Source organism: Nyctereutes procyonoides, unplaced genomic scaffold (genome assembly GCF_905146905.1).
Source record: "Nyctereutes procyonoides isolate TBG_1078 unplaced genomic scaffold, NYPRO_anot_genome, whole genome shotgun sequence".
NCBI classification, from domain to species: Eukaryota; Metazoa; Chordata; class Mammalia; order Carnivora; family Canidae; genus Nyctereutes; species Nyctereutes procyonoides.
This window is the reverse complement of record NW_026575139.1, coordinates 11,452,170-11,477,227: the sequence shown is the minus strand read 5'-3', so window position 1 is coordinate 11,477,227 and position 25,058 is coordinate 11,452,170. Positions and strand designations below refer to the sequence as shown.

The 25,058-nt window shown below is 43.1% G+C and overlaps 1 protein-coding gene across 3 annotated transcripts in view; it reads left to right on the top strand.

Moving 5' to 3' along the window:
* Window positions 1-91: 91 nt before the first annotated feature.
* The window catches only part of TDP1 (tyrosyl-DNA phosphodiesterase 1), a 94,912-nt gene continuing 69,945 nt past the window's right edge, over window positions 92-25,058 (top strand). Inside the window, exons 1-10 of one of the 3 annotated variants that reach the window (XM_055304316.1) lie at window positions 92-128; window positions 5,432-5,997; window positions 8,380-8,423; window positions 9,184-9,239; window positions 10,873-10,969; window positions 14,633-14,667; window positions 19,225-19,317; window positions 22,378-22,545; window positions 22,940-23,018; window positions 24,812-24,997. In XM_055304316.1, coding sequence (XP_055160291.1) covers window positions 5,436-5,997; window positions 8,380-8,423; window positions 9,184-9,239; window positions 10,873-10,969; window positions 14,633-14,667; window positions 19,225-19,317; window positions 22,378-22,545; window positions 22,940-23,018; window positions 24,812-24,997 — 1,320 coding nt within the window. In that variant the 5' untranslated portion in view covers window positions 92-128; window positions 5,432-5,435. Of the gene's footprint in view, window positions 129-289; window positions 395-5,431; window positions 5,998-8,379; window positions 8,424-9,183; window positions 9,240-10,872; window positions 10,970-14,632; window positions 14,668-19,224; window positions 19,318-22,377; window positions 22,546-22,939; window positions 23,019-24,811; window positions 24,998-25,058 lie in introns of those variants that run through there. The other 2 variants (XM_055304317.1, XM_055304318.1) reach the window with 2 other exon arrangements.

The window sequence follows — 25,058 nt, the reverse complement described above, 5'->3', positions numbered from 1 at the left end:
GGAGGCTGAGCCCGTCCAGGAGAATCCCTGTAAAAGGGGCAGAGTTTCGTCCATTAACTAAGGGCAGGGAGAGAGAGAACACTTCATTTTCTCTCTCCTCCGTTGAGATCAGAAGTGGTCATCAGGAGGTGAGCCGAGAGACGGGACACCCCCCCACCCCCGCTTCTACTCCTTCCCGCCAGAACCGCCCGCCGCCCCGCACCCCGGCGGCACCTCAGGACCCGGCGGTGTTTAGGACCCAGCGGCGAGCGTCCCGGAAGGGGAAGGGGCGGGGCCACCAGCCCGGAGCCGCGGCCGGGAGGGTTTAAACTGCGCGCAGGCGCGGGCGGCGGACCGGAGGGCGCTAACCTGGTGGTCGCGGGCGCCTCGGCAGCTGCGGCTCTGGAAGCTCCAGGTGCGTGTCCCGCGGTTGCAGGAGCCCGGCCTGCGCGCTGGTCGCTGGGGCCCCGCGAATTCCGAGGCCCGGTGGGGCCGGAGGAGGGAGCCGAGGGAAGCAGGGCACCTGGGAGGGATGCTGGGGAAGGTCCCCTCCTGGGCCTCGGCTTCCTCGGGCGCCGAACCCGCCAGGCGCGAGCGGCAGGTGTCGCGGGCTCGGGCTCCGGCTCCTCCGCGCGGCAGGTGGGCGGTGTCGTCAGGTGGGGGATGCGGAGCGCGCGGGCGCCTCTCCCCGGCCAGGTTGCACCTGTGCGCGGAGCCGGTCACCCGTGGGACTTACGGGTGACTCGGTGCGAGCGTTCGTGGACCGAGTTGCCTCCTGGCCAAGCGCCTCCAAGGGTGCGGGCCTGTGGTCGGCGCACCCCGCGATCGGCCCGCCTCCCTCCGGCCCCACCGCCCCTGCAGGACCTGCCCCCGCGGGGTTCGTCTCCCTCCAAGCCGTTCTCCCGCAGTTAGGAACCTAGTAGCTTAGGTAAGTGGGGACCCTGTACTCCCCGCTTGTTAAAGCCTTTCGGGGGCCCCTGCCTTTTTTAGTCTGAAATCCAGGATCTTTAACACTTCCCTTACTTCTTCCCACCCCCCTTCATCCTGAACTACTGTACTGCTTGCCCAGATGCCTCTTTCTCATCTAGGAGTTATTACAACTTTGTACCCACCTCCAGGCCTTTGCAGGTTGGGTTCCCTCTACTTGGAATACTCCCCCCCCCCCTTATTCGGCTGGTTTTCATGCCCCAGATCTCTCTTAAATGTTACTTATCCTAAAAGTATTCCAAAGTAAGGACGTCCCTGTTACTCTCTCACACCTGTAAAATGCACCTGGTGTCTGGAAAGATAGCTTGGCCCTTCTCTTTGTGTGGGTCTGTTATTTCCCCACGCCCCACAGCCCCCCGCCCCGCAGCCCTGAAACATATAAGCACTTTTAGCATAGAAACCATTTCTGGAAAAAAAAAAAAGAAAGAAACCATTTCTGTATTAACTCCTTATCCCCAGGGCTAGGCACATAGCAGCTGCTCAGAAGTACCTGTTGCGTGAGTGAATTCTGGGAGATAGGTATGATACTCCTTTTCCCCAGGAGGAAACTATGGCTTAGTGAAGTAACCTGCCCAACTCCACGTTTTCCACCTACTAATGACAGGATTTGAAATGAGGGGAGGAGTTCGTGTTTGCCCACAGGTGGTCCACACCGGGCCTCTGCCCTCCTGATGATCTGAGCGCTCTACTAGAGCCCCTGGGATGTGGAAGAGATATGCCCCAGTTGGGTCTAGTATGATAAGGGGAGAGGAGGTGCTAGCAGCTTTAAGAGGAGTACCCGTTTGCAGCCACAAAACTTTTTTTTCAGTCCCTGTAGGAAACTTTAGTGTTCCACGCTGGCATTTAATGGGAGAATTTCCTTTAGATTTTTATCGTTGGCAATATAGCTTAATGCGGTTTACCATATTTCAATCGTTTGCCTACCTCCTTCCTGGTTTTTGTCTCCCTTTTAATACCTGTACCATTGTTTATTTGGTGTTTTGATTTGAATCTATTTTTACATAAGTATTGTCTTTAAAACTTCATTTTGGGGCAGCCCCGTGGCGCAGCGGTTTAGCGCTGCCTGCAGCCCAGGGTGTGATCCTGGAGACCTGGGATCAAGTCCCACGTCGGGCTCCCTGCATGGAGCCTGCTTCTCTCTCTGCCTGTGTCTCTGCCTCTCTTTCGCTCTCTGGATAAATAAATCTTTAAAAAAAAATAAAATAAAACTTCATTTTGTTGTAAATAAAATGGAGCCTTAAGATACTTTGTTGATGGTTTAAAAAGTGTTACTGGTGCCTGCAGAAGAGCCCAAAGTCTGTTGAGGCGATTCTTCAACACTACAACTGTCCCTTTGATTTAACCTGATCTGAACAGAGGTGCCTGGGTGGCTCAGGTAATGATCTCCAGGTGCTGGGATGGAGCCCCAGCATCTGAATCCTTGCTCAGCAGGGAGTCTGCTACTTCCTCTCCCGCTCCCCCTCCTCCCTGCTTGTACTCGGTCTTGAATAATCTTTAAAAAATGGACTGGAACAGAAAAGGGTGGTACTTGTATAACGCGACATTGTTTGGTCCCAGGCACCCCCACTTTGGGAAACACCACTTTGTGCTGACTTGACTAATGTCGGGTCTCAGAATTGGCCCATCAGAATTGTGACTGTATAATTTCGGCATCACCACTTACTCAAAATGTGATCTTAGACCTGAGGTATGGCCAGATGCTGCCCAGGGAAGACGACAAACAATTGAAGGAATGCTCTTGAGTTGTACCTTTAACACTGACTTGATGACAAATGCACTCTGCAAATGCCTGTAGCAGAGAAGTAAAATTCTAATACTGGAACCAGGGAGTTCTCCACAGTAAGTCCGTTCCTATCTTGGCATTTCAACCACTCCTCTTCATAAAGAGCTTGGTAATCTGAATGTGATGATCCAATTTTTTCTTTCAAATGCATTTTGCCTTTAATTAGCAAGTAACAGCATATTTAAGGGTAAGCAAATCTAAAACTTAAGCTATAAGCAGATAAAAGCATTTTTTTTTTCTCGAAATATGTTTCAAAAGCTTTTTTACCCACTTGTCCTACTTTGGAGGGAATGGTCTTCCTCCTTCCCATCCACGTATGGTTCTAAAACACATAGGTAATAAAACTGAAAGCCTTAGAATTACTCTAAATAGTCACTAAAGATGATGGTCTTCCCTACAGAGTTCTCCATGATTTCTAAATTCTATTTTATTTAGACGTACTTCATCTGGGAGAGGAATGGTGGTAGCCTTTAAGTGTCTGCATACAGGTTTTCTTAGGCTGGAAGCTGAATTCTTACCTACAAATTCTGCTTTAGAATGGGGAAGGAATTTAGAAAGAACAGCCTGTGGACTCTTAATTGAAGATTCTGTTACTAAGAGCCTGGCTTTACTGCTGTTTGAGAGCTCTTTGAAAGTTAGAGCCAACAGTTTTTTTCTAAGATGGTTCTATTCTTAATTTTTTGAAGCCACAAAACTAGCCACCAAAATCATTCCTTCAAAGTTCCTTTAACTCACAAGGTGAATTGGGATGGCTTAAATACCTCTCACCAGCAGCCTCCAAGAGTCTAGAACACAAGAGGAACCTAAAATTTAAGGGGAAAAAAAATGAAAAGCTTTAAAAACCTGAACTATTCAAGTAAGTGTTTGTTAGGTCTGTCCAAGTATTTTTCATGAAGAAAACCTGGCTCTTGTATCCTTTTAACCAAGCTTGTTATAACTATTATCTGGTTTCTTAACCCTTAGTAGATTAGAAACAATTTGGAGGAGAAACCTGCTCGGAGTTCTAACCTAGAATTGGGGTACACAGAACACTTAGAAAAAGACCTAGACCAAATCTAGGGCCACTAGTACTGAAGCAAGTAGTCCCTACAGCTTTGTAAAACAGTATCCATACCAGGTCAGGTTAATAGGGACCCTGAGATGTGAAGAACAGGTCAAATTATGGTCTAAATGAACTCCGTTTGCAAAAAAAAAACACCCTTGGAACAGGTAATTTACAGGAGAAACTTGGTCTTGAAATTGTGAAGGTTGGGGATCCTGGGTGGCTCAGCAATTTAACACCTTCCTTGGCCCAGGGCGTGATCCTGGAGTCCTGGGATCGACTCCCACATCAGGCTCCCTGCATGGAACCTGCTTCTCTGCCCCCCTCTCTCTCTCTTTCTCTCTCATAAGTAAATCTTTACTTTTTTTTTTAAGATTTTTATTCATGACAGACACAGAGGCAGAGACCCACACACAGGCAGAGGGAGAAGCAGGCCCCATGCAGGGAGCCTGATGTGGGACTTGATCCTGGGTCTCCAGGATCATACCCCAGGTGAAGGCAATGCCAAACTGCTGGGCCATCGGGGCTGCCCAAATAAAATCTTTAAAAATTGTGAAGGTTTTTTAACTTGACCAGCAACTGGATGGTTCATTTGGTAGCGTATGCAATGTTTGATCTCTGATCTTGGGTGGTGGGTTTGAGCCTACCAAAAAAAAAAAAAAAAATTAAAACCTTTTTAGCTTGAAACATGAAAATATATTCATTCGCAAATCTTTTGGTGTGCAATCAAGCTTTTTTTTAAGGGATGGAGGTCCTGTGAAGAGTGTACCAATCTTGTAATGTGTCCTCAATTTCTTTAAAAGAGTAAAATTTTGAGAATTTGAACACAGACTCTTGAGTTAAATAATTTTTCTCTGGGTCTTGTACAAAAATTAAAAAATCACAGTAAGTTCCTTAGCTATCTGGAAAATGTAGTTAGACCTTTACATTTGAATTGGTGAGATTTTGTAGGCAACAAAACCAAAAGTACTTCATCGTTTAAGTAGAAACTTGACTCTGGTTTAGAAAACAAGTGTTTGCTTCAATGCAAGTGTTCTGCAGCTTTTAGTGGATTTAGGATGAGGCCAATAAGATAGTTGGGTCCTCGTGGCAGCAATTCTAGATAATGTATATATAGAATTGAGGATTTGATACTGTTTTTGAGGATTTTGTTCAGCTTCACGGTAAGCTTATCTTTGAAGAATCATTCACTAACATCCAGTGGGCTCCCATGCTTGGGTAAAGGGTAGATTTATAAACTCCAATTTGATCTAAAAAATTTGAGTTATTATAACTATTGAAATTCCTAAAATTAATACCAAGCACCTTGTTAGAAGAGTCGAGGTCAAGAGTGAATATTTTTATTTTGGAGTTTGTCCCCAGCTCTTTCCTCGGGCCTCCTAAGAACAAGGTCTGGGTTGAAAGGAGAAGGTGACTGAGATTTTTGCTGTCACTTCATTTGCCAAATTCCTGTAGCAGATCTTGGGAACGTGCCTCCGAACACCTGTGAAACAGCTGATGTTCATTTAGCAGCTCAGCATCTGGTAAGTGTCAGGTGTGCTGTACAGGTTGCAGAAACTCGTACTGACAGGGAATTTAAGAGCAACAGTTTGCCAATGGCCTAGTAAATGAAAATAACAATATTTGTCTTTCACTTCCAGAAGTATGTCTCAGGAAGGTGATTATGGGAAGTGGACAATATCCAGTAGTGATGAGAGTGAGGAAGAAAAGCCAAAACTAGACAAGCCATCTACATCTTCCCTTCCCCATGCTGGGCCAAGAGCAGCAAATGAGCCAAGTTACACCTGTTCTGAGGCTAGAAAAGCTGCCTATAAAAGAAAAATCTCACCTGTGAAGTTCTGCAACACAGATTCACAAGTTTCATCTCCGAAAAGGCAGAGGAGTGGTTCCCAGGAAGACCTAGGTTGGTGTCTCTCCAGCAGCGATGATGAGGTGCAACTGGAAACCCAACAGAAACAGGTTGAGAACGTGGTGGTCAGAGAGGAGCATGGAGTCTCTTCTTCCAAGGGCAGTGCCACCCAAAGAACTGGGAATCACAGCCCTCCCGCCCACCATGGGTTCAAAGAGGAGGAAGAGGAGTATGAAACCTCAGGGGAAGGCCAGGACATTTGGGACATGTTGGCAAAAGGGAACCCCTTCCAATTCTACCTCACTCGGGTCTCGGGAATCAAGCCAAAGTATAACTCTGGAGCCCTCCACATCAAGGGTAAGTGTTCCAGCGCTGTCAAACTGCAGCACTGTCCCCTTGGCAGAACAAGGAGGGTGAGCTAGAATGGTCTCAAGAACCCTTCTTTGCAGTCTTAACTACTCCCAGGAAAAAAATACCATTTTAACAAGCAAATGCATTAGTTTGACAGCAAACTAATGTTTTCTTAGAGAATCAGAGTGTTTCTCAGTCCTATAGATCAACCAGTTGGAATACTTAGACAATTCTAAACATTGTGCTAACTTTTAAACTTGCTAATAACACTTAAATAGCAAATCCCTGGGAGCAGTTCTTTGATTCCTGGATCAACATTGACAGCAGCATCACCTAAAACTTGTTAAAAATGCAAATTTGGGGGCTACGCCGCGGTTCACTGGATCAAACTCTGGGAGCAGGGCTTTGCAATCTGTTTTAAGAAGCTTTTGAGGGGATTCTCATGCCCAGTCAGGTTTGAGAACTGCTTAGTATATGTTCTGCCAAAACAAGCACGAGAACTGCTTAGAAGCCAGGTTTCAATTCCTGGTGAAGAAACCAACATCAGTACACAAATAGACATTTCAGTTCTGAATCAGAAGGTAGTCTTTAGTTGCTTTGCTTTATTCCCCAGCGTGCATCTGTGTGATGTCATGATATGTATTTGGTCTTCATTCCTGGTTGATTTTTGTCCCAGGTTCCTGGAATGGCTCTAAAGTAATGAAAGTCAAAGGAATATCCCTTCTGTTTCTAACCAGCTCCTTTCAGTCACATGTGGGTTTGTTAATGAGGTGACTTTTGGAAAGACCTAAGAGTGGGGGACTGATTGCCAGGGAGACCCAACTGTGTCACTGAAGTCGGAATTTTCAGTTCCACCCTCACCCTCACCTCCCACCCCCAAGGAAAGGGAAAGGGGCTGGATGCGGTTAATCTCTAATGGCCAACGATTTAATCATCATTCCTTTGTAATGAAGCCTCCTTTCAAAAACTAACTTGAAGGGGCTTAGAAAGCTTCCAGGTTGGTGAACACATGGAGGTGCATGGAGGGTTCACACTCCTTCCTCTCTTCCTTTTTGTTTGCATCTCTCCCACCTGAATGTTCCTGATTTGTATCCTCTTATAATAAACTGGTACTCTAGTAAGTAAAGTGCTTTTTGGAGTTCTGTGAAGCATTCTAGCAAGTTCTCAAAACCAAGGAGGGGCAAATAGGTGATACTGTGGAGAACTGCAATACATTCCTTTTGTGTTGTGTACCTCTTATAAAAATACCTATCTTATAAAAGCAGGAGTTTTCCTGAAGGCAACTTCTTTAAAAATCTTTGTACCCCGGCATGTAGGTCACTATCTGGAAGAAGCACTCAATAAGCATGGTCTAATGAATGAGCCTACTCTTGAAATCCTCAGGCAGTTTGATGGTTAGGAGCACAAGTGCTGAAGCCAGATAGCTGGACATCACTCCTGACTATCCTGCTTCCTAGCTGTGTGGCCATGGACAGCTCCCTTAGGGGAGACTCCTCATCTACCAAATGGGAATGAGCAACTCCAGCTCAGAAAATGGCTGTGAAGGGTAAGAGTAAGCACATGGACAGTGGTAAAAACTGTGCCTGGCACCTAATAAAAGAGTGCAGCTGTTACAGTCGGCGGTGGTAATTGTATAATTCCTCTCCTAGTACAGTTTATGAGAAGGGAGTTTTTTTTTTTTAAGATTATACTTATTCATTCATGAGAGAGACAGAGAAGCAGAGACACAGGCAAAAGGAGAAGCAGGCCCCATGCAGGGAGCCTGATGTGGGACTCGATCCCGGGACTCCAGGATCACACCCTGGGCCAAAGGCAGGCACTAAACCACTGAGCCACCCAGGGATCCCCGAGAAGTGAGCTTTTTGATCTTACTTGAAGTCAAGTTGGAATGAGTGTGAGGTGCAACCCCCTTCGACATGACCTGGAGTGCCAGAAATATGAGCTTAGGGTTGTTGGTGCCTCTGCCCTCCTTCACAGGAAGCAAGTGCGCTCAGGAGATGGTGTTGCTAGACCTGTTGCTAGACCACGGCTGTTGCTGTTTTCTAGACGGTGTTGGGGAGGTTTCTTGGAGAGGGACTTGGATAAGTACTTAAAGGAGATAAAGATTAAGATCTGGAAAGAACAATATATTGTCATTGTCCTTCGTGGCAGTTTTTTAAATTGATCAGTAATCAGATTCTGAAATTGTAGGTTTTAGTTTTATGTTCTATTTCGTTAAAACGTAATAAATACTGCTCAAATTTCCTCTTGAATTTTATGGAACATTATGTCTAACTTTGTAGTCATTTCTCGGTTCATGGTTTTCTCAGCCAAATTTTGATTGTCAATTGGGATTACCAGATGATTCTTATCAAAAATGAACTCGATATAAATGTTTTGTCTTCTCAGATATCTTATCTCCTCTATTTGGGACACTTGTATCTTCAGCTCAGGTGAGTTTATCATGGTTTTTTTCTTTGGATGAAAAAGGACAAATAACCCCATAAGAAAAAAGGAGGACCTGTCTCAGTCCTGTATGGGGTCCCCAAGATGGTATGTGCCAGGAGGCTGGTGCCAAGAACCGCAGTTCTGCTGAGGCTGTGTCCAGCCATCAGCATGGAATAAAGATACCAGTACCAGTGCAGCTTCTGGCTGATCAAGAAATCACTCTGGGAATTCCAGCCTGAGGGACTTCTTTTTGGGACACAGTTAATCTCCTGGGTCTCTAGTACAACTCTTAGGGAGGTGCAGAACTTGTAGTCAGTGTAATTGGTATAAGCCTAGTGAATGTCCAGTCCCAGAGGCCTGTTCACAAAGCTAGCTTATAAGTTAGGCTGAAAAGAAATGTTCTTTCTAAAAGTCCTTTTTATGATCACCTAGGGGGAAAAGGGATAAATTTATAAGCCCTCTTATTTAAATTAATCAGAGGGCTCTTAGAAATATGTAGTAAGACTACTTAGAAATACTGCCAAAGCCTGCAGGATCCTTTCCTTAGAACCTGTTTTTTCCTGCTCTATCCCATTGATTCAGATTCCTTGAATTGGTTATTCCCTTCAGGATACATTCTAGGTTTGAGTATTGTAACACAACTGGCCAGGTTTATAAATAATACTTGGGAGTTCATCCTTAGTCTAGTTTCTTTCAATTCAATAACTGAACTATTCTGCTTGGCTGAATCACCCATAACACTATTCCTTTTCTTTCCCCATCTAGTTTAACTACTGCTTTGATGTGGACTGGCTCATAAAACAGTATCCACCAGAGTTCAGGTGAGGACCACAGGATGACTGAGAACAACTGTAATGGGGCTCGAAAACACAAGATTAGTGATTCACAGGCAACTGCTGTTCATCTTTTTTTTTTTTTTTTGAATATTTCTTTTGAAACTATTAATCATACAAACCTAGTTACATAGGAGAAAACAGCATTTGTTGATCTATTCTAATTAATCTCCTGTGTTCCTAATATAGATGTTAGCATTCATGGCTGTTGCTGTTTCCAGAAGTAGATAAGGACAAGTCCCAATCTAAAGAACTTTGATATTAATATGAAGGAAAAGATCATTACTATCTGCTTTCTAGACCTGTAAACATGCCACACTTGCCTTAGCACAGCAGTGCTGTTCAAAGAACCTTTGCTAATGATTCTTCCTGTAGTTCAGGAGCCAATGAAGGGGGTTTGAGAGCCTTCTCTTATCCAGATTACAGAGGTGTCAGTTCATCCTCTACAGTTCCTCAGCCTGGTGTTAGGCGGTGTAGCCTGAATACAGATGGGACAGGTGGCAGGTCACTGTACAATGCTATGTCTAACATTCACCCAGTAAAACCCTTAACAGCAAGTAAGGTAAAGGAATATACCCACAGCAAAATAATTGGTCAGGGTCCTCAAAGTCCTTGGTACATTTAGGACATCCGATTTTGGAAACCTTTATTAATAGCAGATAAAATTCTATTGAAATTTCCTGAGAGGCTTTGTCACTCAAGGGCTTGTGTTTGACCTATAACACATAGGATTGGTTTTAGCTGTATATAACAGAAAAGCAAAAATAACCATGGCTTAAATGAGAGAAAACAGTTTCTCCAGCCTGAGAAGTCCAGACAGTAGACATTTGTGGTCTGGTTTGGGGGCTGCTGTGGTTCTCAGGGACTTAGTCACCCATTGTGTCTTTCTGTCCCACCATCCTGTACATGTCCTCAAAGTATCTTCATGGTCCAGGAAGGCACCCAGTGCTCCAGGTCACTGGTCTCTGTTCTAGGTGGCAGGCAGGAGAAAGGGCACAAGGGCCACCTCCCAGCTATGCCTCCTTTGAGCAGCCTCCTGAATGTCCCACACAACACCTGCTTATATTTCATTGAGCAGAACTCGGCCATAAGATACCTTATTTCCTTGAACTCTACAACCACTTATTAATAAGTCTGTGTCATGCCTTGGGCCTGGGCTTGTTCACCCTTGTATCTTGGGACTAGTGCAGTACCTATTACACAGGAGTTTAGTGAATATAGGTCTAATGCGGAAATGCTTTTTTGCTTGGTCCAAAGGAAGGGAGAGAGAAGAACATACTACTAAGTAACAATAATTGTGTATCTCTTAATCTGAACTTAAACACATGAACACAGAGCTAACTATATGTCCTTCTGGACCAAAGAATATAATTACTTAGGGATTTCCTTGAGTCACAATTTCTCTGGGTCCCATCAGATCTTTTTTGGGATCAGGCCACATGACCCTGTTGTAAAGGTAACTGGTTAGTAAAGAGTAACTGGTTAGTGCTCTATTTCAGCTCCGTACTCAGTCACCACAAAGACCAGAAACACTTGTCTGGTGGTAAGGAAACTAGCGTTCTTTAGTCAGTAGTCCAGCTTTATAAAAGATGTATTCTAAATACTTCTGATCTGTTTCTAGGAAGAAACCAATCCTGCTTGTGCACGGAGATAAACGAGAAGCTAAGGCTCACTTACATGCCCAGGCCAAGCCTTATGAAAACATTTCCCTCTGCCAGGTAAGCTACTTCTGTTTGAGATCACGCTTAGCCCAGGAGTTGAAAGGAGATGTAGACATTTAATCTAACTACCCACCTAGAGCAAGAATCCTTTATCTAGCATCACCAACAGATACTTTTTGAGCCTTGACTTAAATGCTTTCTGAGACACCCATCTATGTGTGGGTAGCCCTAGAAGTTGGAAGGATTTTTCTTTCTTTGTTGACCTGATATCTCTGTATTTGTCAGGTTCCTCCAGAGAAACGGAACCAATAGGGTAAGTGTGTGTAGAAGACTTACTTTAAAAGAATTAGGTCACATGATTGGGGACTGGCAAGTCTAGATGTTATAGATGTTATAAGCCTGCAGGCTGGAAACCCAGAAGAGAGTAGATGCTGTAGCTCAGGTCCAAGATGGTCTGAAGACCGAATTTCCTCTTCCTTGAGGGAGATAGTCTTTTTTTCACTTAAGCCTTCAACTGACTGGATGAGGTTCACAAAGAGAAATCTGTTTTACTCTGCTAATTCAAATGTTAATCTCCTCTAAAAATGACCTTCATGGCAATATCTCCCCAAATATATGGATACTGTGACATGGCCAAGTTGACACAATTCTCATCATCTCCTTTTACCTCTTGTGCTTGGGTCCTGATTCCCCCTCTCTGGAGCCACATATAATAAACTACAAATGTGACTGATGCCTGTTTATAAAGTCCTCTATTGTACCTCCTTCGTTTTCTTTCAGGTTTGAGCATCATTTCCTTAGTTGTAACAAGAATCTCTCATTCCCCATCTGCTAGCACTCCTCTGTTTGCATATAGTTCGTCATTGTCCTTCTCGAACCTGACCAGATTTTCTGAATGCAAATCAGTGGGTGCTGCTTTCTGTGAATGCAGCTTAAAACTTTGACAACTTATCTGACGGGTACTTGCTGCTGACACTTGACCCATAGACCTCTGATCTTTTTCGTGTGAATTGTAGCAAAGGTCTATACTGGAAGGATGGACAAATTAGAAGTAAACCTATTAAGAAACTATGTGAGTTGAGCTGCAAATGTCTAGGCCTAATGAGGGAACAATAAGTGGTCTTGTAACAGCTGTATCTGCTTTGTTTGCTGGGACCAAAGCAAAGCAGAAAAGGCCAAAAAGTTGTTGCCGAGGTTCTTGTTATAGTCCCAGAATTCTATCCTAATGCCCTTCATTCTGTATGTGAAAATACACTGTAAGTCTTGGACTTCCTTTATGACTAGTTGCTTTTGATTCCATCCCTAAAAGAATATCGGGTGTGGGATTTCATGCAACAAACTGGGGAGAGAGAAGCAAGAATTTTTCATAGTAGGATTTCCTTCTTGTGGAAATGGTGGCTCTGAAGTGATTGAGGTCATACTGACCTTTTCCTGTTTGGGCAGCTGACTAGTCCATTTCCAAGCAGCCACAATAAGATGCTTTCTCTTTGCCATAGTGAAATAGCCTCTAGATTTATGCTCTTGGAGTGCATTGACAAGCGTGAACTACATGGAACCTAGATCATTTTTCATTTTCTTTCTAATGTCTTTTTTCCTCCCTGTTCATATAAGAATTCCAACTCATTTTAATGTTCTTTCAACTATAAAATGCTATCTGTGTATGTCCTTATTCTTAAAGGTTCACAGGGAGAAATCTCAATCTGCTCAATCTTAAACCTGGCTTAAATTTTTCCTGTGATTTGACCCACAGTACTTTATGTAGTTGGAGTTTTTAAAACAGTCACTCCTTGGCCCAACATGTTTATGGCTCCGCTTTTATACATAAGCTTCTGCTTGGCAGTTGCCTAAAATCCCATGGTTTGCTTTTGCTTCTTCCAAAAGAAGAGTTTAACCTGCAGTAGGATAGTGCTCATGAGACTAATAGTGGTTAGAAAATAACCTAGGAATCCTAAAAAGCAATCATGAAATCAGTGGAAATAGAAAGACTTTCAGAGACTAGCCACTTGTACTGGAAAGTCTGGGGGAGTGTGTGGCAGGTCTGATGGTGTGCTCCAGGCTGGCCACTAGGGGGCACGACGGCCCACTGTCCTCCACCTCCACCAAAGAGCTGTTCAGAAGGTCCTAGTACTAGTCCAAAGTGTAGGACTGTGATATCGTCCTGACCTGTTGAATTACCATCACATCCTGTCCGTGAGATGAATTCTTGACTTTTTAGGACAGGAGTGCAACATAACATCTGACGAAGCTGAGTCATAGTAGCGAAAATCAGCGGATCTTCCCATTTTGCACATGTGGGGCCTGAGGCCAAAGATTGAGGCCTTATGGTGGTCAAAGTTCAAACTGCCTGGGTTCTGCAGTTCTCTACCCACTAACTATGTCCATCTGGGTCCATTACTTAACCTCCGTAGGCCTAATTTGTTTATCTCTAGGATAGATTGTTAATAGTATTCTTCACTCAGTTGTAGTACCAAGGATTTGGTACATTTGCCCCCCAAAAAGCATCTGTTAGCTATTACCTGTTGAAGTTACTATCCTTGTGCTTAGACTTGCCCAAGAGCAAACAACTGCTAGCAAAACTAAACTCAGAAGCCATCTCTTGACCATTGCATTTTCTGAGCCAAATACCAGATTATAGAGAGGCAATCTTCATTCTAATTTTATAGTTTTAAAGACCTACTCTTCTCTGATCTCTCTTCATTTGTGTGGCCAGAGCCTACAAATGCATTCTGGTCTGTGAGCATCCCCAAACACTGAGCTTAAAGGGTGTAGTGAGTAGGGCCACCTGTCTCAGCATCCCCAAGACAGGTGTGTCCTACTCAACCTGTTGTCTAATTGCCTATTTCTGCCTCCAGCAAACAAGTCCATCCCTCTGCCCTGTTGGGGTGGGGAGCTTGATTTTTAGAAGTACTTAGTTCCATTTCTAGAGTGCTTACTCCATGCAGGCCCTCTCTTCTAGACAGTCCATGTAGTTGTCTCATCTCCTCCTAAAACTCTGAATCCCCTAACAGCACCCTCATTGTAAAGAGAAAAAAGATGAGGCGCATAGAGACTTAAGTATTTTTCAAAGTCACCCGAAGTTGTAAGGATGGGATTTTTGTGTCCCTGTGTCCACATTCCTCACTGTTAAACTGTTTTGACATTTAACTCTTTCATAGCCTACATTTTGAGATGTATTCTGCTTAACCAAGGTCTTGCTATACTGAATGTTAGCTAAAAATGTTTTAATTCTCCACCCATTCCTATTTAAGGTATCATTTTGTAATAGGAAAATAGATTGAATATATTATCTTTTCAGCACTCGCTAGGTTATCAATATGAGAACTTCTGTTTTAACATCAAAATGTACGCTACTACCACATTGTTCATTTTAGATACGGTCTAGAAATTTTCTGATACATTAATTTCTGTGTAAGCCAAATATCTTAATTTTAAAACTTTGCTTAGGATCCCCCCCCCTTTTTTTTTTTTTGGCAACTAAAGGTAACAGACTTCTGAGGACTAATTAAAAATTCAGCACATATCAAATCGTTCTGGCTAATTAAACTAATGAACCTCACTGGATGGGATTATAAAAGTTGTATTGTCAGTCCAGGGCCTCTCCACTAGAGGGCAGTGAAAACTCAAAACAATGTTGACCCAAACCTTTTCTAACTTATTTTCCAATAGATAAGGATATTGAGTTTGCTAAAAATAAGTGACTCAACTTCTTTTTCATCCTAGGCAAAGTTGGATATTGCATTTGGAACACACCACACGTAAGCAAATTTTTACAAGATGGGAGAGGGTGTGATTTTAGTAGAGCCAAGGACACTATTCTGAAAGTGCCCTTAAAGGAACTCCCAGGTGACAGTTTTGCCAGGGAAAAGAACATCCGTAAGAAAGTAGAGGCGGTGGAGCTGTTTACTAACAGCCTTAAGACAAAGTCCTGGGATTCTGGCTCTTAATGTGAAAATCTGAATCTGTGATGTGGTTTCTGCTTTCTGTTCAGGACCCCCTTCCAGCCAGTGGGGGCGGGGCGGGTGGAGTCGGTGGTGGTTTGTTATGTAGTCCGAGGTTACAGATGACTCTAGGTGTCAGTCATGTGCCTTTGGATTCCACTACTTAAAAAAAAGTCTGATTTAAGATGCTGAATTGCATTAAATAGAATATTAGGTCAGCTCCATGCTGTGATAAACTACAAAGCTGTTAATTTGACACTGATGCCTATCCCTGCTCAAAACTTATCAGAAATTTCTTTTAGAACCATTTTGAGATGTTGTAAACCGGGCAAGAAAATCTATTACTTCCTACATGACATGTTGCACCTAATGATCAGTTTGATTCCTACTGCAGTTAATTCTTACGGCTGTTCTACTAAGCCTTTTTACATAATTGTTCTATAAATGAGAAAAAGAAGATATGGTTGTTCCTATTTCAGTATTTTTATAAACCAGCAGTGGAAGTGGGTTGGAATTGTAAGCCTGTCCCTTCAGGTAACAGTCTCTAGGGCAACAAGGAATCTCCTAGGATGGATTCTGACCTGTCGAAATATTAGTCCCAAGTCTTGCTTGTGGCCATTGTTTTCTTGATGTTACAGTGACTCGAAATCAGGAAATATGTTCATATTTCTTTGGCAAAATATGGTTTGAAGCATACAGCCTGTTTTAAAAAGGAACCAGAACAGGAAGGGCTGAGCTATTTCATAAGAGGATGCTCTTCCACAGTATCGTATCTGGTCTTTAATCCTCCTGAGTCAATGTTGTGTTTACCAACCATCCCTGATGGGTAGCCTCTAACAGGATAGGGTTTGAGGATTCTTGTGAACTTAAGCGTTTAACTCAGGTATAAATTACTCTTTATGGAGCACTTATCACAGGATGATAGGATACAAAATAGCCTTGAGTAGACTGAGTAGGTATCTTAGGTTCCCCTCCCTGCATCACAAGAGACCCTGGTGGTGGATGGCGGCAGTCAGCCTGTCCTAGGAAGACGTCCTGACCGTAATGAATAGCACCAAATGAATCCGAGTTCACCACCCTTAGCCGGGCCCCTAGCATAAATCTTATTCTAAAATTCCCCCATTTGGGCCCTGGACATGATTTGCTGATCCTTAGTGTCAGCTTCTTGCGTGGCCCCACATTCTGTGCCAGCAGTCAGCATTTTGTGGGCACCATCACGCTGCAGTTCTGTACCAACATGTACGAGAGCCTGCATCTTCCATCTTCATTTCAATTACACTGTGAGTCCTGTGAGGGACTGAGCATGTTGGGTCTGGCCAGGATCTAGCACGATAACATTTGATTGATCCTAGAGGGGCTATCCTTTTATTATGCTACTTAACACATGATTTGGTCCATCCTCTTCATTATATAGAGGTCCTTGGTAGATAAGCAGTTATCTTCCAGCTACTGTTGAAGACAGGACAAGGACCCATTTAACTCTTCATTCTCATTTGGTTTTAGCTAATATTGATTTCCCAGCACCCCCCCCCCCCCACAGGTTGAGCCCAGCAGTTACTCAGAATTGTAAATGCCTAGGCAAGTAATTACAACAGAGCCCTTCCCAGCCACATAGTTAATATTTTATTAAAATGCCAGTATCTTGAAGACTAAACTCATGTCTTGAAGTTACTCAGTTGCTCATTTAAAAAATTTCTAAAGAATTGATTAAATGACTGTTGTAATGAGACACAGCTCTGGTGTTTTGAGACTTAATAGTTCTCGTAGCTCTTAGTGTTTGGATGAGAGGCAAAATATTAGGAGTTAGAAAAAGGAGGAAACCTTCCAGCTCGCAGTGCTGGAGTGTAATGTGCCTCCCCAACTTGAGAGTGTAGTTACTATACTAAGTAGGAAGTCTTTGAGATTACATCCACTTTAGCAGAGATGTTTGGACCATGTACTGTGCACAAAACATCTGAAGACAACCAAGATAGAGCCCGCGTCACTATCCCTGTTAGGTACAATAAACATGCTTTATCCATGTTTCTGTAGGATGCCATGCAGTCTCAGGGCCTGTCACCCAGAGCTTTAGATTTCTGAACTTTTTCACTGTCCCCCAGAGCTGGGAACAAAAGTACCTCTAGCTCTGAGAATCAGTGGGGAAGGGGGGAAGTCAAAGCAGCCAAATGGTGAATGTCTGCCTGGGAGCCAGTGGCAGACTGCAGGGTGGTCAGGCACCACTTTCTACTTATATCTGTAGCCAGGCCTCCCACCACACAGGACTTAGTCCCACATTGTCCTACCCATCTACACACTTGCCAGTTGTGTGACGTGTCCTTGGCCCTGTACTTCCCTGTGGAAGCCATGCCTAGTGAGATGAAGGTCCCACCCCATGAGATCCAAACAAGCTCTTCTGGCTCATTCAGGAACTTTGATCATTCCCAGTACCTACCAGGCCATAGATTCTGCTGTTGTAAAATAAGGCTGTTAATGCCTCCTGGATCACCAGGGAGATAGGTGTATTGTATTCTGGAGAGTTTCTGGAATGCCTGGCACAGAGGTGCTCTGCAGACATTGGTTTTCTTCCCCCTTTACTGGAATAGCTCCAGGTTTGGAAATTATCCCCTTTACTGCCCCCACAACTTAACAGGTAATATGCAGGTCAACATTTCTTCAGGGGAGACTTCATTTCTTATGCATTTTTAATTGTGATTTTATTAGCTCCTGCCACTTTGTCTGAGATGATGGCTCTCTTTAGAATACTTCACAATCCTGTTGGATAAGATTCACTGACAGCAGTACATGATTTTCCTGATAATTGATGCCTTGATTAATGGAAATATTTGTGAAACTTAAATCTTGGATTCATAACTGGCCTTATTCTTAATTACAGTCAGCTGCTGATTTGGCAACTGTGTGTGTAAATCTGCCCAGATTTCAGGAAGCCCATTTCATAAACGGAGAAAAGATTGGTTCAGCAGCTGTCACTTCTCCAGCTTTGCATTAACTTACTGTTTGCCAGCTTGGGTTAAATTCTCATTTTGGCAAGAGCTAAATATCTCATTCTCTTTTCTATTCTTTGCAGTATCTTTTTATGCTAACCCCATTCTGTCCATATACAATTCAGTTTTGTTTATTTGGAGAGAACAAGTGGTTAGTTCCCTCCGCCCCAATGCGTGAACTAACATCAGTTGGTATTAAGTAGCATGTTGGCCCCAATGGAAATAAGACAGAGTTACTGCCTTGAGAAGTGAATCCCTAGTTACAGGGTGAGAACTTAGATTCATGAAACAATGGGGAGACCAAAAGCCCTCTAGGAGTAGATGAAGAAATCAAGGCACTGAAGGAGTCCTGGAAATGCACATGGGGGAGAGTTCATTTCATGAACGCATGTTATGATTCCTTCTCAAAACCCTGAGCAGCAAGGAAGGGATTGATCCTTTATTAGTGAGAAACTGTGGGACACCAAGTGACTTCCGTAGGGTCCTACATCCTCCAGTTGATGACAAGAGCTTAGGTCTTCTAGCTTCAAGTAGAAAGCTCTTGTTTGTATCCTTTTCCTTCCCAGTCTAGAAATAAAACAAGAGCACTCTGACGACTGGAGGGAAGGCCCATGGCAGAGGGAGGACTCAGCTGGGTCTCATCTGAGTACATGAAGGAAAGACTTCAAGGCTAGATCCGTGTTGATGAGTATGGCATCTGTGGAATATGAGAAAAGATCAGTCTTAGGATAGTGAAGCATTTGCAAACTTTTCCAAACCACAACCCACATTAAAAAGTACAGTGTACATAGTCTATCACACGTGTCCATACTCCTATGCTATGAAACCAGTTATTTAAATATGTACAATATATTTGAGTTTCTAACTATTTTAAATAGACTTATTTATTTTAGAGCCTAAGCGGGAGAGGGAGAGAGAATCTTATAGCAGACTCCCCACTCAGCACAGAGCCAACATGGGGCTCGATCTCCTGACCCTGAGACCATGACCTGAGTAAAAATCAAGAGTCAGATGCTGAACTGAGCCACGCAGGCACCCCTCTATTGTAACACCTTAAAAAACACTAGCTACGATGTAGTAGCAGGAGGCTGTGACCATACTTTGAGAAACACTGGACAAGGTTTCCATGGTCCTGAATAGATAAGGGCTTGAAGTGTCAGGCTTGGCCATGTGGGCAGGATGAGGCAAAAGTTCGTTTACTCAGCATTTCAGAAGGTAGTTTTCTACCTATCACTTAAATAGACTTTGATTTTAATAACATGTAGAAGAAACGAAGGTTGTAACTGTTAAGTTTGAGTAGAAGGGTCTGAGAACTCCTTTAGCCTATGATATTTGCACTGTAAAAATAGTATATATTTTAACAGCATTAATGCCTTTGTTCTTATTTTTAAAGGAAAATGATGTTACTACTGTATGAAGAAGGCCTCCGGGTGGTCATACACACCTCCAACCTCATCCATGCCGACTGGCACCAGAAAACTCAGGGGTTTGTAGGCTTCCGTTTACTTCACAGCAGTGGTTCTGGGTGGCATTCACTTGACTCTTTTCTTAGATTGTTTCAAAACAAAACACAAAAGCCTCACCTGTAGCATAAAAAAGAGACAGACCTGGAAATAGTATCTTACTACCTCCCCCCCCCAGGTCCACTGCTTCAAGTGTTAACAGTTGAGTACATACATATCCGTGACTATCATACGTGTAAACATAAATACTTGTTTTTCCCAGGTCTTACAAAAATGGGATTATACAGCAAGTACAGGGAACAGCATATACAAAGGCTCTGAGGCAGGAAAGGGGGTGTAAAATGAAAGGTCTGAATCTGTTTTTCTGGTGAAACCCATCAGTTACTTGCCCCAGTACCTGCTGCATTCTTGCTTGCCTATTTCCCAAATAGTATTAAAGGGAAACTTAGAAGTTAATCATATGTTAAAAACCTCCCATCATCCCGAGTTTATTTTTCCATAAAAGAAATCTAAATTAATGCCTTTTTAGAGTCTTTAACATGTTCATATGGTCATGAATCTCCAAAAGAAAATTTGAATTTGAAATTTTTTCATGCTTTTTAAATTGTATTATTACTAACCCTTAGTCCTTGGTATACTTATGCTAGCTCTAGTCTGAGTACTTTTTAGAAGAGGGGCTTGGGTTTTTGTTGTTGTTGTTGTTGTTGTTTTAAGGATTTGTTCCACTTAAGCTCCTCCTTCTGACTGGCTTTTATTGCTTTTTTTTTTTTTTTTTTTTTAAGCCATTTTGTATGTCTCTGCCTTCGCCAGGGTTAGAAGAAACTTAAGTATTCATCTGGAACCCTTCAGAGTTCACTTATTCTCCAGTCTTCCTTCCCCCTGTCTTAATGCTCCCTGCCACTGCCCAGGCTCGGCCAGAACTCTTCAGTCCAGGGCATGTGACAGAGCCCAAGTCACACCTTTAAGCTGAACTGAAATACAGGACCTTCTAGCTTCTGTCCTGTGGGCTCACTTCGACTCCAGAGTACCCTCCTCCCTTCATACCAGACCGCCCCTCCAGTTTGAAAGGCAGGCTTTTCCCCCAAGCCCAGTATCTCTGTGTCTATCTCCACTCCTTTCCCCACCATAGCAAGGGGCTTAGAGCCCCACCCCTGATCTAAAGATTTTTTAAAAAATTTTTAGTGAAAGGGACCATACAAGCAGGGGTAGCGGGAGGAAGAGGGAGAAGCAGACTCCCCACTGAGGAGAGAGCCTGATGTGGGGCTTGATTCCAGGACCCTGGGATCATGACCTGAGCTGAAGACAGACACTTAACCAACTAAGCCACACTGGGCCCCCAATCAGCTGAGTTTAGGGTTAACTACACCATTGCTCCTCCCAGAGCTTCTGAGCTGCCCAGTTGGGTTTTGAAACTCATCAGTCTATGGAGTTTTGGCACTCAGCCTCCTGTGGCTCAAAGAATCCCACCCATGGCCTCCAGCTGTTTTAGAGTGAAACTTGAGCCAGGACGCTTTAGGGGTCTCTGGGATGACTGCTGTGGAGGAAGGGATTAAGGATAATGATTCAGGTTTTCTCCTGTACTGAAAGTTTTGGTTTTGTTTTCTTTTTAAAGATTTTTGAGAGCTCAGCAGGGGGAGCAGCAGAGGGAGAGGCAGAAGCAGGCTCATCGCTGAATAGGAAGCCCAATGTAGGGCTCAATCCAAGCACCTTGGGATCATGAACTGAGCTGAAGGCAGGTGCTCACCAACTGAGCCACCCATGTGTCCTGAAAAAGCCGCTTTTTTTTTTTCTTTAAATTGACTGGTAATATCCTCACATGGTTTAAAAGTCAGTTTTAAGTTTTCATATCCAAGGGTATGAAATCTCCAACTTCCCTCTACCTGCTACCCGAGAGTAGGGTACTCTTATTGCACAGACAGTTCTAATCTCTCAAATTTGCATTTTTGTGTTGTGGGTTATAATTTTTCTTCAGATGCTTAAATGTAGTCCTTCTGTGCAACTTTCATGGTTGGTCTCCTAGTTATTCTCTGTTGGTGCTGTTCTGCTATGCAAGTGTTCCAGCCATCCTTCTTAGCTGCTGGTTGGTCTGCCTGTTAATTTCTCACTTTTAAAATTATTTGGCTCACGGTAATTTCACATTTTACTTTGTAAAGCGCTAAAAACACCTCACATCCCGGTATCCTGGTTTAGAAAGTTGTCATCTGTCCTGTTCCTCATCCAGACAGTGCTGTGAATGAGCCCCTAATCCCAGGGGAGCCAGAACCAGCCTGTGGGCTCTGAATTGTTTGTGAGGGAGAGATGGATAAATCCACCCAGCCAAGCGTGCTCATCTTATAGAGAGGCAGGCGCTCAGAGGTCATTGAGCTGCCCCCAAATGACACAGCCAGTTAGCAGCCCAGAACCTGGGCTGGTCCTCATCACAGTGTTACACCTTGTACAAGGGATCCCCTCACAACGGGAAGGAAAGGTGTGACCTGCCTCCCTGCTAAGAAACATGTGCAGAGGTTAAGCTGTTTGTGACCTATCCTGGAGCCCTTCACAGAAGGACTGGGTTTTGATGCAATTTTCCCACTTGCTGGACTATAGAAGTTGGGCAAAGGAACTTGTTCTCCTTTTGAAAAGAACTGGCGAAATGAAAGATGTCTTTAATATGTTACTGGGTTATATGAAAGTCTGAGGTTAGTGTGAATGTAATATTAAATGTGATAGCTCCTCCTTGCAGACACCAGAGAAATACAGAATATGAAAATACCTCAAACTGCTATACCCTATACATCATGAAAATGCGTTTATTGAAATTAGATTGCACTTTTTCCTTAGTGTAGGTAACCTTTTCCTACTTGGCTAAAATGCTACATGGATGTAACTTGCTGGGGTTACTATAGGTGGCAAGAGTTTGCTGTGCCAGTTTGGGATGCAGCCATTAGCTGTTGTCACTGGGTCTTGGCAGTATGGAGGTGGGGACGGGGCTAGAGAATAAGGAAAGTGTAGTCAAAGAGGGAGCTGAGAGCATGGAGTCATGAGAGGTGGGCAAAGGCCCAATTTTAGTGGGTCCTAAAGAGTTATTTCTTATTCTATTCCAGAATATGGTTGAGCCCCTTATACCCACGGATGGCCCAGGCAACCCACAGATCTGGAGAATCAGCAACACATTTTAAAGCTGATCTTATCAGCTATTTGATGGCTTATAATGCTGCTCCTCTCAAGGAGTGGATAGATACCATCCACGAGCATGATCTCTCAGAAACCAAGTATGTATTGTTTGGGAACTTGGGGTTCTTAAAGTGGGTGAATGTAGATACTGCGTTTCTCCCAAGGTACCACTGCAGGGGCTTTGGGAAGAGGTAGAATATTTGACTGTCCTTTATACCAGGTGAGCAGGTCCTCTCACTATCTGCATCTCCTGGATCTGGGGCCCTAAAGTGGAAGCCAATAATCTTCCTGCTAACCATAAGCCTCCCTCTGGAGTACTCTTAATTTCTTTGCCTGATATTTTACACCTTGTGGGTGTTGCAGCATGATTTGATGGGCTGGAAAATGAGTTCGGGATCCATTACTGTTTTAGTTTTTTGTGTGTATTTTGTGATTTGGGGATCCACAAAACACATCACTCTGTTCTATAACTTGTATTTTATATCCTTTTAGTGTTTATCTTATTGGATCAACCCCAGGACGCTTTCAAGGAAGCCATAAAGATAATTGGGGACATTTTAGGCTTAGAAAGGTAACAGAATTTTTACTATCTCTTTAAATTAATGTATATTTTTCATTTATAATGTATTTTGATGGCAGCTTCATAATTAAAACAATTCTGGGTGAACAGGCTCTTGATAAGTTGTCTGATTATAGTTCAGTAATTTTTAATGTTTTACCTTTAGAGGTATAGGCTGCTCTACATGGCAAAAGTATAAGGACTTCTTTAGTTATTATAGATTTCTCAGTCAGCTGTCGTAGCTTTTGATTTCAGGATATTAACCTACAAATTCAACAAAGAACAAATACTATTTGAGTAAAGGCTATGACTGTGCTATAATGTATCTTATTAAACCAGCGCCTTTTAAGTGTTATTAACAAAAGAGGCCTTTGCTGCTGGTAAAAAATGAACAGAGAAAAGCCTTTAACAAATTAAAACAACAAGCAATTTAAAGGTTACAATTTTCTTCATCTCTGTTTAGGAGACCTATTACTAAAACTAATAAATTCCTGAAGTGGCTTTCTTAAAAGTTTTATCTTTTTTTCTGTGAAGTATTTGTCACGTAAGAATTACCCTTGGTTAATGAAACTGTTTAATTTTCCTTTTTTGAAGTTAGCTGAAGGCAGATAAGATCTTGAAGCTGATGTCTTGATGTCAAGAAGGCATTTAGAGCACACTAGCTAAGTGCATAGCTTAGAGGTAGATTCCCATACCTGGGTTCAAATCCTCACCTGTTTACAAGTCATGTGACCTGCCTCTCCTCAATAAAACAGGCCTAATAACAGTACTTCACTCAAAAAATGACCTAAGGATTAGATGAGCTAGAGAATGCAAGGCACACATTGAGCCTTCAGTGTGCTGGTTGGTGGCTGTCAGCTTGTGGACTGATGGTGGAGATAGGCTACGTACTAACATACAACACATGTTGTGTAGAATCATTCTTCCTGGGGGATCAAGAGCATCTGAGTTTTCAGACCACTTCTCACAAGCTCCTCTGGCGTCACAGCTGCCCTCCAGGGAAGACGGGAATGGTCAGACTTGTTTCACTGATCTGTACATGGAAGCATGGGGCCGTGTCAAGGGCCAGGTAGCTGTTCAGGGGCTCGAGCACCAGAACAGAAACTGGGTCTCGTAGCTTTCAGGTCAGTCCTGTTTCTTACACTGTGCGGTAGTAGAGCAGAAACTGAGAACTAGGCTTTTTGGTAAGCATGATTATAAATATTAATGCCTAAGCAGTGTTAAGAAAAATAATACATGCTAAACCAGCCAATCCATCAGAATAATGTGCTCCATTGGGACAGGAACTACAGCTTATTTTTCTTCAGCCTCTTGGTAGTAAGATAGTACATGTTGAAGTAGATAAATTTTCCAAATATTTCTGGATTGCCTCTGCTGCTCTGCATAAGTATCAAAGCAGGAAATGCAGATCAGGCTTCCTGTAGTACTTCAGGTGTTCAAGTGTTAAAGTATCTTTCAAATGATAAGAGTCAAGATCATACAATAGTTCATATTTTTTAGGTATCAAACAATTACTTCAAGGCAAAAATCTCATTTCATATGACAGGTCAGTGGTTTACCTGACCTACTAAAAGGGATCTTTTAATAAATTTGGTTTTGCTTTAATACAAAACAAAGAATTTTGGAAGAACACTTCTGTCCACCTACTCCATTAAAGTTATTTTTAGTACTTCAGGAATATTTTCCAAAAAAAAGAAAAAGTGGGTATGAAATTGATATCTAATATTTTTAGCATTTTTCTGTTGGCTAGGGGTTCCAAAGGCAGAAAATCTTGTTCTGAGTTGTTAAAGCTTTTCTGTTCACAGCTTCTGAGAGAGCACGCCTCATCCATAACTAAAGGAGAGTCTTGGCCGATAGTAGGTCAGTTTTCAAGCATTGGGTCCATGGGAGCTGATGACTCAAAATGGTTGTGTTCTGAGTTTAAAGAAAGCTTGGTGACGCTGGGGAAGGAGAGCAGGACCCCAGGGAAGAGTGCTGTTCCTCTTCATCTGGTGAGTACTCTTCCTGGAGAAGAATGAGAATCTGTCCTCTTCAGAGAGGTTTTATTCAGGG